This window comes from Mustela erminea, chromosome 7 (assembly GCF_009829155.1).
Source record: "Mustela erminea isolate mMusErm1 chromosome 7, mMusErm1.Pri, whole genome shotgun sequence".
NCBI lineage: Eukaryota > Metazoa > Chordata > Mammalia > Carnivora > Mustelidae > Mustela > Mustela erminea.
In genome coordinates this window covers 91,581,951-91,594,229 of record NC_045620.1, presented here as the reverse complement: position 1 = coordinate 91,594,229, position 12,279 = coordinate 91,581,951, and the positions used below count along the sequence as shown (strand labels likewise).

The 12,279-nt window shown below is 41.9% G+C and overlaps 1 protein-coding gene across 3 annotated transcripts in view; it reads right to left on the bottom strand.

The window, feature by feature from the left end:
* Window positions 1-12,279, bottom strand: part of DGUOK (deoxyguanosine kinase) — a 28,967-nt gene that overhangs the window by 3,570 nt on the left and 13,118 nt on the right. For all 3 annotated transcript variants that reach the window (XM_032352487.1, XM_032352485.1, XM_032352486.1), the window contains exons 3-4: window positions 5,605-5,792; window positions 2,697-2,844 (exon numbers count right to left, since the gene is read on the bottom strand). In XM_032352487.1, coding sequence (XP_032208378.1) covers window positions 2,697-2,844; window positions 5,605-5,792 — 336 coding nt within the window. The remainder of the gene's footprint in view (window positions 1-2,696; window positions 2,845-5,604; window positions 5,793-12,279) is intronic.

Below are 12,279 nucleotides of genomic sequence, written 5' to 3'. Positions count from 1 at the left end.
AGCGCTAAACTGTGAGGTCTGGACCTTCAGGGCAGCAGTGCGGATAAGGAAGGGAGCCACCAGGCCCCAACAGTCAGAAAGGCACTCCCGGAGGCGGCAGGGGCTCCCCCTTTATCTCTGGTACCAGCTCCCCAGCACCTTAGTGGCACGTCCAGGGCCACAGGAGACAGAGGGAGGCGTGCACAGGGGGCACAGAGGCGAGGGCCACAGCCTGTGTTGTTCGGGCCGGAGCGCTAGCCAGGCTGGCAGAGCCCGAGCTCAGTACATATCTGCTGCCTTCATTCGTGGTTTGCTCTGATCCCGACCCCCCAGCTCCATCCACCTTTGTCTCCTGCCTTCATCCTTTCCTTTTCTACCTTCCTTCACCGTCAACCTGCTTTTTCTTCCCTCTCTGTCCCCACACCCCGCTCTTACTGCTGACGGCTTCAAAACATTTCCCGTTGTCTGCCTCCCTTCCCCATCACACAGCCCTCCAGCCCAACTTCTAGCGGTCCAGCTGGCTATCCCTGCCACCGACAGTGACTTTCTGTATGCCTGCAGAAACAGTCCACGCGCATACACCTTACCCCCACCTTTTAAAAAACATCACATTTGTAAAAGGTGTCCCACCATACTCTCTGTGCCAGCTTTTCTTCACCAAACAACGTCTTAGAGACTGTTATGTTAGTATGGTGTTTTCCCATTTTCACAGCTTCGGAGCTTTCCAGCGTAGGGCCAGAGCATAATACAATCAGCCCCTATGGATGACCACCTGGGCTATGTCCAATGACCCGCTATTACAAACAGTGCTGGTTGGCACAGGAGCCACTTTGCCCGTGTGGGAGCGTATTTATGGAGTAAATTCCACGGAGCATGATTAATAGGTAAGCTCCTATTTTGAGCATTTGGCATAATGCTTGTTTTACTGGTACAGCTACAACAAATTCTTTTTTATCAAGTCCTGTGCAAGTAGTGCTCTAGTCCTGTGTCTGCTATCAGTCGTCATGGGGAGGGTACACCTGAACATGACTAAGAAAGGCAGTGGGCTATGAACGGCAAGGGGGGACCTCCTGCTGACCTGCCCCCTTCACCAACCACCCAGGAGAAAGGACTGCTGGGATGGCAACTGCGACTGTGCTGGTGGGTCTCGCCGCTGTGCTTCCCAGGCCCAAACCCATAGGCCACTTGGGCCAGGCATCCCCACAGGCCATCTCCACGCCGCCAACAGTCCCCAGCAAGGCCCGGCTGGCTGCACTCTCTTCGTGACTCCACAGGGCTGGGTGGGGACACTGAGGCCAACATCTCCCTTTTCACTGATTTTTTTATGTTGGTCTGCTTGCCTTTTAGAGCTTAGGGAAGAGCAGGTAGAAAGGAGCAAAATGCCCTCCTTAGGTCCATCTCACAAGCTCTAAACTCAGTATTTCCCAGGGCTCTGTACTAGAGTACAGGGCAATTACACGGCTTTTCACACAGAGATGTGGTTCACTTCTGTTCTGCTCTTCCCTTGGATACCGTCACCTCTGAATCTCACAGAAGGGGTCGGGTTGGCTCTGGGGAAGCATTCCTGGGTCTTGGCTCTACAACCATTGGAAGAGCATCAAAATCCCCATCCAGTCAAAGCTTTTTTGCTTTTTCTACCTTTAAGCTGCAAGAGCCCCTCAAACCCCCTCAGTCTCCCCCAGCTAAAAGACCTCGGTTAGTCTCTGCATGAAGATGTATCAGTCACACCCTCATCATCACTGTCCCCTTCTCAGAGTCATTCCAAGTGCACAAAGAAGTGAGGAAGACTTTCTTGCTGGCCTTCTCCTCTCCCACTCCTGCAAGTCCACGTGTTGGGCTCCCCACTATCTTTTGACCCTGCTCAGTCTGCTCTCTGGCCTGCTCCGTCTACAAGGCTCAGTCTTGTCTCTAGAAAGCATAGCCTCTGGTCAGAAGGAGCTTTCCTCCTGAGATTATGCTGTACACCTGACCTGACATGTGACCACCCATTACATATGTCTCAAAAGCTGAGATCAACACACCTCTCGAAAAATACCTCCAGCCTTGTTTCAGAATCCCACTCCAGAAGAGCCCTTCGAGACCACTAGCTTGAGCCACTAAATCTGAAAGACAAGGACACTTCCAGGCAAAAGGTTTCTAGGGGCTGTCCATGGTCACTGCCAGTCAGAGACTTTGGTGCTCCTCCTGCAACATCACCCTATAGTGTATGAGGCTGGCTCCAGGGTCCAAGTCAGAGAAGTCAGAGAATGTAACTTCTGTAGTCCACCCTTACTTACCAGCGGCACCCTCAAGGTTCAAAAGGCAGCTACAAATTAGGCTAATATCAGGCAACCATCAAGACCATTAGACTCCAAGGACCCAGCTGGAGGAAAGGGAAAGCCAAGACAGTTGGCTACAGGTGACCTGGCCAGAGGAGCCAATGTGCAAACCCTGGCCAAGAAAGACCATGTTCTGGCCAAGAATGCCCCATGTTCTCTACGTTGTTGTTACATCGAGAGGGCCCCTTTCTGTCAGTCATCTGCTTTAGCCCTCTGCTGCAGAAAGCGTGTGGGAAATAGGGTGCTCAATGCCAGAACAGGAGGGTGTGACCCACACTGCTCTTCATGCTCCACATAATATCTGCTCCAATTTCTCCAACCAGAAAATCGGGTGTTGGAGAGCATCATCTCTTAGGTTTCCTACAGCACTGAGGATTAAGGCTTGACATTCCACATTACCTGGGGAGTAGCCTGGAGGTAGATGAAGCCATGTAATCTGAGCTGGCTGGCAAACTCCTGCAGGAGAAAAGAATGCCAATCTTGATAGATATGCCATTCGATGTCACTGAGGGAACCATTTTCAAAAAGATTCTTCGCAAAGATATACCTGGTTGGAAATACAGGTGGGATCAGGGGAGGCGATCAGAATGGGAAAGGGAATGAAAGGTAAAAGGGAGAGAAGCAGAAAAATCAATAACCAACTTGTTTCATGACTGTGCAAGCCATTTAAACTTTCTGGCTCATCAATCTTTAAGAAATCTGAATTTTTAGCCTGTATCTCCTTCCTTGTTCAGCAGTAAGATGGGAAATAGCATGTCGACTTTAGAAGCCCAAAACATAGCTCTCCAACTGGATTAATCCAGTGGAGGAATAGGAGCAGTGGAAAAGACGACCGACCAATGGTTGCCAGCGATTCTCCCTGCTGGAGGCCACGCAGGACATACAGCTACGGTGCACACAAACTCACACTTTTGCAGCCAGCCCCCAAACCAACAAAGCATCTAGGGCTTATGAGGCCTTCTGAGCCTCCAGGCAGCTGAGCCATCCTCTCGTGTGGATAATAAGTGGAGAAGGAAATGTAGGGAGATGGTGTCCCCTACAGAGCTGGGGACGCATTTCTTCTTCACAGCAGTGTTCCCCAGAAAGCAGACCCTCCCCAAAGCACACAGGAGCCCTTACTTGCTTCCTCTGCTACTGAGCTTCTAGTCCAGGTACAAGAAAGCTAAATCTAAAAATCAAACGAGCTTGCCCCTTGCTTACTTCCACAACTAAAGGAGCATCTGGTAAATAGGAAATCAGAGCTAACAAGAAACCATTGCTTCAGAAGGGTCAACTCTGCTTTCAAACCTCAGGCATCTTGATACAAAACACAATTTATACCCTAAACAATGAACACTAGTTTCTAAGGCAACGCTTAGCAACTGGCCACTTCTGGGAAAATGAAATTCAGAATCCTTGTATACGAATGGTCCAGGAAAGTATACACCACAAGGCTGCAAGTGTTGCAAGGAAGAGAATGGGCAAGCAGCGTCACGGTCCCGAGTGTGAGCCTGGCCCCCAAATTCACAAACTGGGTTGCCATGGTCAAGTCCTCAAACTCCCTCAGCCCATTTCTTCCTCTGTGCAAAGAGATGACTGGAGAACCTGACTCACAGCACTGTGGTGATGACTGCAGGGAGCACTCAAGAGGTGCCTGCAGGAGTGACTAGGCACAGAGGAGTCGAACATCTTTGCTATTATACCTACTTCTTTGCTGGGCTGTGAAGAAATTAACCTAGGGGCTCCCTAAGTCAACTTTCTCAGTCTGGGATGGTTTAACTATAGTCTAGCTGAAGGCAACACAGAATGATGACGTCTGTAACTCAATTTCTGAAAAACAGTTTCAGCTTCTTCATAGGCAACTTAGAAGTTAAAATCCCACAAAGAGCAATGATGTATCTGTTAAGAAGCCCTTCAAGAGGGGCCCTCCTCTTTCTTGGGGATGAGCACCTCTCTTTCTCCACAGCTAGTGGTGACCAGCGGAGGGGGGAAGACCTCTGGGGTGTACAGGACCAGGGGAGGGAACCACTGCAGTCTGCAGGCAGGTGCCACACAGAAGGAGCATCAGAACCCAAGCAGCAGGGTGCTCGTTCTAAAACCACACACTATTGTTTAACCCCAAGAGAAAAGATTTAGATTTCTTCTTCCTAGCCATCTACTCTCCTGAACAACTTGTGTTCCTCCTTTGGGACACACATCACACACGTGAGCATGTGTGCTGTCTCAGAGTCCCCATTACACTAAGGTGGCCCTAAAGGCAGGGACTGGGTCTGCCTTGCTCACTGCTGCAGCCCCAGGGTCTAGCCCAGTGCCTGAACATATGGGGATTTAGTAAGTCTGTGCTGAGCCAAGGAAAGAATGAATGAATTTTTTAAAGAAGGCAAAAGGTCTAAATTACTATCACAATTAGAATATATAATGGATTGTCCTTTCTATCTCAAAAATGCCCCCTCTGAAGAAAATATTCAGAATGTGCAGCTGCCTATAGCAAAAATCAATTCCCATCTCTTCCTTTACAAGAAAACGTTAAGATCTTGTAACTTCTCAACGAAGTATTTCTTTTTCTGAGGGGTCTTTTACATGCCTACTTCACTAAAGGGCTAAATCAAAAAACCCATGGTGAATTGTTTCCAGGTAACCAGGAAGGTTATATGTAATTCATCTTCCTAGTCTAAGAGGCATGGCCTGGGAAACAGGAGAGAAAAACATGCAGTAGTGTACCCAACAACTGTAAAAGAACCCACATCTATAGCTCAACTACTTATAATTCACATATTTAGCTTTTGTAAAGAGTAAACTCTCGAGGCACCTGGGTGGCTCAGTGGGTTAAAGCCTCTGCCTTCAGCTCAGGTCATGATCCCAGGGTCCTGTGATTGAGCCCCGCATCAGGCTCTCTGCTCAACAGGGAGCCTGCTTCCCCTTCTCTCTGCCTGCCTCTGCCTACCTGTGATCTCTGTCAAATAAAAAAAAACTTAAAAAAAAAAAAAAAAAAAAAGAGTAAACTCTCTCTTAGGGTAGAGAAGGAATATGTAGCCCCCAGGACTTGTTCTATGTATCTTGCTTGGTTTTGAGATAATGTTAGAAAAAATTTATATGACACTTCCAAGTGAGTGTACCCTTCTTTTTTCCCTCTAGGAGGATTTATGGGAACACTAAGAAGTAGAACTAGTTTGTCTGATTTGGAAGTAAATGGGTAACCAACTTAGCATCTTCAGAAGTAAACGGGCAATGAAAAAGTACAATTATCAATAACCACAGGGGAGCAAGAAAGAAAAACGTGCAGCGCTGAGCATGGGGCTTATGACCAGTGAAGGGCTCGGGGTCTTACCTGTCACTGTACACAGACCTCTCGAAGACCTGTACCGCCTTCTTGGCCTGTAACAGTTTCTCAGGAAAGGGCTCCAGCTGTACTTTCAGGCGGCTCATAAAAGAAAACGTCTGGAATGTGTAGGACCATCGTGCTGGCTCCTGGTACATCATATCCAGCAAGTTTCCAAGACTCTGGGCAGTGAAGGCCTAGAGGGAAATTAGAAAAGAGGAGAATTTCCTAGAAGGTTTATATACCTCATGGTGTTTACTCCCCACTGCCATGGTCTAATAATCAGTGAGGGAAGCAATAACAAAAGTTTCCTTCTCCTAAAAAGATAAAATCCTATCCCCCAGTTGAGTCAAACCTATTTAATCGAGGAAGAGATTTCCTACCTGATAAAATAAGAGTTTGAGAGGAGAGGACATGCCACCTTCAACATACCAGAGAAGAGCAGAGAAAGAACCACCAAACAATTAGCACATTCACTGACCGGTTTGCGGAGTCTGTCTGACCAGGAGCTAACCAACAACCACCTAAGACTACTTGGAATCAAATCTTCCCAATACAACACTATGTGGCCTATCTTTTGAACTTCCATCTGTGGCTAATTCTTTACAAAACTTTAACCCAGACAAGAAAGTAACGGATTATTTGAAAATCCAACTAACCAACCAGAATAGAATTTTCTCTCTCACACATAGAAGGGATTAAAACAAACGCAACCTTCCTCCTCCATTCTGGAGACGTTATGAAAAGTATTTGAAGACTCACTTCCTCAGCATATGCAGGCGGGAGCATGCGTGAGATACTTGGGAGCCCTGGACTCTGCCACTGACCCAGCACAAAAGTGAATTCATTCACCTCCATTAACTGAAGACCCCCGTGGATGAGGCGCTACACAGGCTCAAGGCTGTAAAGGGTAGAGAAAACAAAACTAAGATTTATTTTCCATGTTCATTGTGCTGTTATGTCATTTAATCTTCAAAACAGCTTCATGAAGAGGGCACTGCTGTCATGCTCATTTTCTCGAGAGGGTCAAATACACTCAGAAAGGTTAAGTAACTTGTCCAAGGTTTCAAGGTGAGTAAGTGCAGAACAGGGACTCAAACCTGGCTTCCTCTAACTTCAGTCTAATGCTTCTCCAGATAAAGACAAGCTGGGAAGTAATGACACATGAAATTCCCATAGACAGAATCGGGGACTAAGAGCACCTCTGGGGTGGAAAAAAAGATAGAGGAGGGGGAACAGGTTAGATAACCACAAGTGGTCCAGTTTGCCTAAGTATCAACCACAGATTCCGAAAAAGGATTCCAGCCCTTTGAAAGGCTTCACTGGGAGCAACGCAGGGAGAGCAGAATGGATCACAGCATGTTCTCCCTCCTTCCAGTCCTCTCACCCACAAACACAGACCAGCAGTCTCACAAATAACTGGTGGTTAAGAGTTGGGAGTAGAGGCAGGTGGACAAATCTGAATCCATAGGAGTCTCTGATGGCATCACTAGAGATAGCAGAGTGCCCGTGGGGTGCAGCATGGTTAGAGACTGCATGAAGCCCAGTGAAGAGAGTGAGGGGCTATGTGTACAGATGTACTAGGTTGACTGGGTGGGAGCTAGTCCATCAGTGGCCTCTGGACTACCCAAGGGAGACTGTTCTGGAACAAAAAACTGTACAGGGACTACACAATTTCTGAAAGAACCCATCTCAGCTACAGAACAAATGTAAACATCCCTTCAAATACATAAGCAGAGAGAGGGACAATGACTGGATATAGTAATATTCAGCAATTCAAAGGGAGAAAACCAATGCCTCTGCTCAGGACAAGCAGCCCCTTAAGGGACAGAGCTGTTGCCAGAAACAAAAAAACAAAACAAAACAGAAAAATCTCAATGAGATTCAAGAGACTGCTACATTGATAAGAACAGGCTGTCACAAAAACAGGAATAATATGAAAAATATGAATAATATGAAAAAAACATTCTTAGAGGAGAAAAAATGCAATTGCCAAAACAAAACACCCTATGAAGACAGTAACTAGCAGATTGTATACTGCAGTAAACCTAATTAGTCAATGTCATACAGAACATCAGCTCAAGAAATTTTCCTTAAACTAAGAGAGGGAAAACCACCCAGAAAATTATGACACAAATGAAGACATACAGGTTAGAAGGAGGAGATCCAATGTACACTGTAGTATCATGCTAGGGTATTTTTTGCCTTTCTTTTTTTTCCTCTGGAAAGATATATCAAGATGTAATGTCACTTGTGTTCCACCTCACAGTGACTAACAAAATTTCATATCAAACAACTTTCCAAACAAGAGCTAAAATGACCCACAACTCGACAGTATCCATAGCTCAGACAAAGCTACCTTAGGAAACAATTTTCCTTCTCATGAGACAAGAGTCTGATACAGAGAGGGGAAATGCCATCCCCCACAAGAAATGAGCACAGGAAGACCATTACTCATGAGGGGTGTGTCTCCTTCTCATCAAATTTCATCATCTCTGAGAATCACTGACAGAACCATGTAGTATCTCTAGGTATTCAAGAAAAAGTTTAAAACAAGAAGTTATAGTAAGAAAGAACTGATCTGATAGAAAAGCTAAAACAAAAGAAAAAAATTAAAGAAAATCTCTGAGACACAAGACTTTCCACCAGAAAAATTCAGAGTACCAGAAAAGATTACATATACAGCTTTCATAAACACACACATGGGCACCCAAGAAACCCAAACTGGACGTATCCTGCCAAAATACTGACAATTCATAAAAACAAAATAAAAACCTAATGCTGGGGAAATCACATGAATTATTTATTACAAAAAAAAAAAAAAAGATCAGAACTATATAATGCTTCCCTACAACAGAAACCACCTTTTACATTCCAGAGCAAAAGGAAGACTTTTTTAGACAAGCAATCACTGAAATTATACCACCCACATGCCCTTTTTGAAAAAAATCTTCTAAAATATACTTCAACCAACTGAAAAAATTAAGAAATGGGAAGATGTGATAAGGGGAAAACTGTGGTCAGTGATCAACCAGTAGAACAGAGTTAAGTAAGTATGGGTGTAACTGAGAAACCATTACTTATGTGGCTGTGAAACTGAGAGCCACATTTCTATTAAGAGAGAAATTTCACAAAGTAAAAATATTCTGGATCTACAAAATTTCAGATAATTTCAATATACCTGGCAAAGAAGGTAATAAAAAAGTAACAGAATTCTGTTTTGGCTTCTTTTCTCTGTAACAGATACTCCATTAACATTGAAAGATAGGTCTACACACATGCATTTTTATTTTTATTTTTATTTTTATTTATTTATTAAAAGATTTTATTTATTCATTTGACACAGAGAGATCACAAGTAGGCAGAGAGGCAGGAAGAGAGAGAGAGAGAGGAGGAAGCAGGCTCCCCGCGGAGCAGAGAACCCGATGCGGGACTCGATCCCAGGACCCTGAGATCATGACCTGAGCCAAAGGCAGCGGCTTAACCCACTGAGCCACCCAGGCACCCGACATTTTTAATTTACACGTTTCCCCTTTTAGGATAAAAACAGTAAGTTTCCCATATGAAGAAAGGGGAGAAAAATGAAAGAAAATATTAAATATAGCAAAAAGGGGGAAAAAAGGAGATGAAAGCACAAAATAAGGTGACAGAAATAAGTTGAGCATAATTATAATAAAAGAGAAATATTTCCAGGAAAGGCAAACCCTAACATTGGGTAAAAACTAAAAGTCCCATGAAAAAAATACCTAAAACAAGATGACATGTATTACTTAAGGATAAAGGGCAGCAAAATCCACCAAACAGAGCCAAATAAAAAGAAAGCAGATGTGGCAAAATGCTATTTTGAAAAAGCATTAAATGCTACAAGAGGGTTTTTTTATACTAATAAACCAAAAAAGACTACACAAAGGAGTTGCGAGCCTTTTTGCATGCAATAATAAATTTCTGAAATATAGAAATATAAGGGCAGAGCCAATTAAAAATACAAGGAGAAATGGACAAAATAAAAGCACAAACCTTACCACACTTTTCTCAGAATTTAATATAAAAAGACCCCAAAAATGAGAGCTTATTTTAAATTGTTATTATTAAGTCATTATTATTTTTCACATACCTGAAATTGATGTACATCTTACAATGTTTAAATTAAACTTTTTTTTTTTTTAAGATTTTATTTATTTGACAGAGAGAAACACAGCTGGAAAGAGAACACAAGCAGAGGGAATGGGAGAAGAAGAAGCAGGCTTCCCGCCAAGCAGGGAACCCGATGTAGGGCTTAAACCCAGGACCCTGGGATCATGACCTGAGCTGAAGGCAGAGGCCCAATGACTGAGCCACCCAGGCACCCCTTCAGTTAAACTTTAACAGACATTTTAATTATGCCTTAGAAGTATTATTAAATTGATTATGTGTCTTACAATCAGTGGCATCTTAGAATCTATAATATATGTCACATCAAACTCCATACCTTGGAGATAGTACATATTCTTCTCAAAAGTTCATGGCACATTTACCAAAATTGATCATATATAAAATTCAATCATACATAAGCCATGAAGAAGACCTCAGTAAGTTCCCCCAATTAGAAACTGCAAAAGCCATGTTGTCTAACCATAACAAAATTAACTTAAGAGTAAAAAAAACCTATACAAAATCTACCCAGAAAATGTAAAATACTTTAAAAATAATTCATTCTAGGGCAAAGAATAAATTAAAAAACTACAAAACAAATCAAAAACTGCAATTACAGATTTGGTATGTCTTGTATGTCAAACTGAGATCTTGTATGTCAAACTCTAAAAGACAAAGCCAAAGCTTATTCCATGAAGAAAATTTTCAGCTGCAAATGCTTTTATTATTAAGGAAAGAAAAAAGAAAAGTACACAAACTAATCATTAAAAATACACAGAAGTTCTTAGAAAGAAATGAGTAAATTTAAAGTCCAAAATTAATGAATTAGAATGCAAGTCTCCACAAAATTAATAAAACCCATTAACTGGGTCTTTTAAAAAGAAAGGAGACAATCATCTATCAAATCTAGCCCTCCCCAAATATTAACACAAACAAGTAACATTAGACAAAAAACACAGTCATTCTGGATTGAAGCATAAAAAAATATAGGTACTACTTTTATACTATTAAATTTGAAAATCTCAATAGAAGGGAAATTTTCTAAGAAAACAAGGGTTATCAAAATTGATTCAAGAGGATAAAAAACAAAACAAAACAAAACCCGCAAACCCTGAATAGCTGAGGAAGAAACAGCTGTCCACTAACTATTCCACCCAAAGAGCAGTGAATCCATACTATTTAAAAAAAAAATTTCAGGGATGCCTGGGTGGCTCAGTTGGTTAAGCCACTGCCTTCAGCTCAGGTCACAATCCTGGAGTTCTGGGATCGAGTCCCACATCAGGCTCCCAGCTCCTTGGGGAGTCTGCTTCTCCCTTCTCATGCTCTCTCTCCCTCTCTCAAATAAATAAATAAAATCTTTAAAAAAAAAAAATTCTATCCCTCCTTCAAAGAATAAATAATTCCTACACTAAAACAGTATAAAACTTCCCAATTCATTTTATAAACCCAATGGTAAAACCTGTCAAAAAATAGCAATACCAATTAAATATATAAACATACATGCAAAATTTCAAACAATCTATTAGCAAATTAATGGGCTAATGTACCATGATCAAAAGGGTTCGTTCATTCTAGCATGTACAGATGGCACCATTATCAAATCTACTAATACTAAGAGATTAAAAAAAGAAAAACCCTGTGGTTACCTTACTAGATACTAAAAAGCTTTTGAGGAAAATTCAATATCTGATCCCAAGGAAAACAGTTCCTGTCCTAATAATTATAAGGGTACTTCCTCCACATGATCTACTGAAACGACTAACAATCACAAAACTTAATATTGATACATTAGAGGTAGTTTCATTAAAGACAGAACAAGTTAAGGCTGACTACCATCAGTGATATTCAAGTTAGTATTGCTCTGGAACTTCTATCCAATAAAAGAAAACAAGAAAATAGAAGTGAAGTATAGCTATTGGAAAACTCTTACAAATGATAAGTATTCAGGGAAAACTATTATTTTCTGAAACCTCAAGCAAATAAAGCAAAAATAATAATAATAATAATATTACAAGACAAACACAACAATTAACTGCTTTCCTTTAAAACAATAATAACCAGTTTGAAAAAGATGATGGGAAAACAGATCCCAGTCACCATAATAAGAATTAAATAACCACTCAGGAATAAAATAAAACAAAACTACTACTACAAAATGAAAATAATGACTTGGGGAAAATCAGCCTCCTGTAACTTTTAAAGTCACATAAAGAGCAAAATAAAGCCATAAAAGCATGAGAAAGAAATGCAGGCGCATGTTTTTATAATTTTGGATTGTGAGTCTTTCTAAGACATCAAAGGCAGTGATTATGAAGAAAAAGACAGATTTGACTACATAAAAACTTAAATGTATTATACTGCAAAATACATCATATAGAGAGATAAAAGAAAAGTGACAAACTGGGGAAAGGATCAGCAATATGTGACAAAGAGTTAAGATACTTAACATACAATGAGTTTTTATAAAGCCATTAAAAAATTTGAAGATCGTGGGGGGGGGAAGCAAGAGGTCTGAATAGGCAATTCACTAAAGAATACTAATAAATGGCTGAT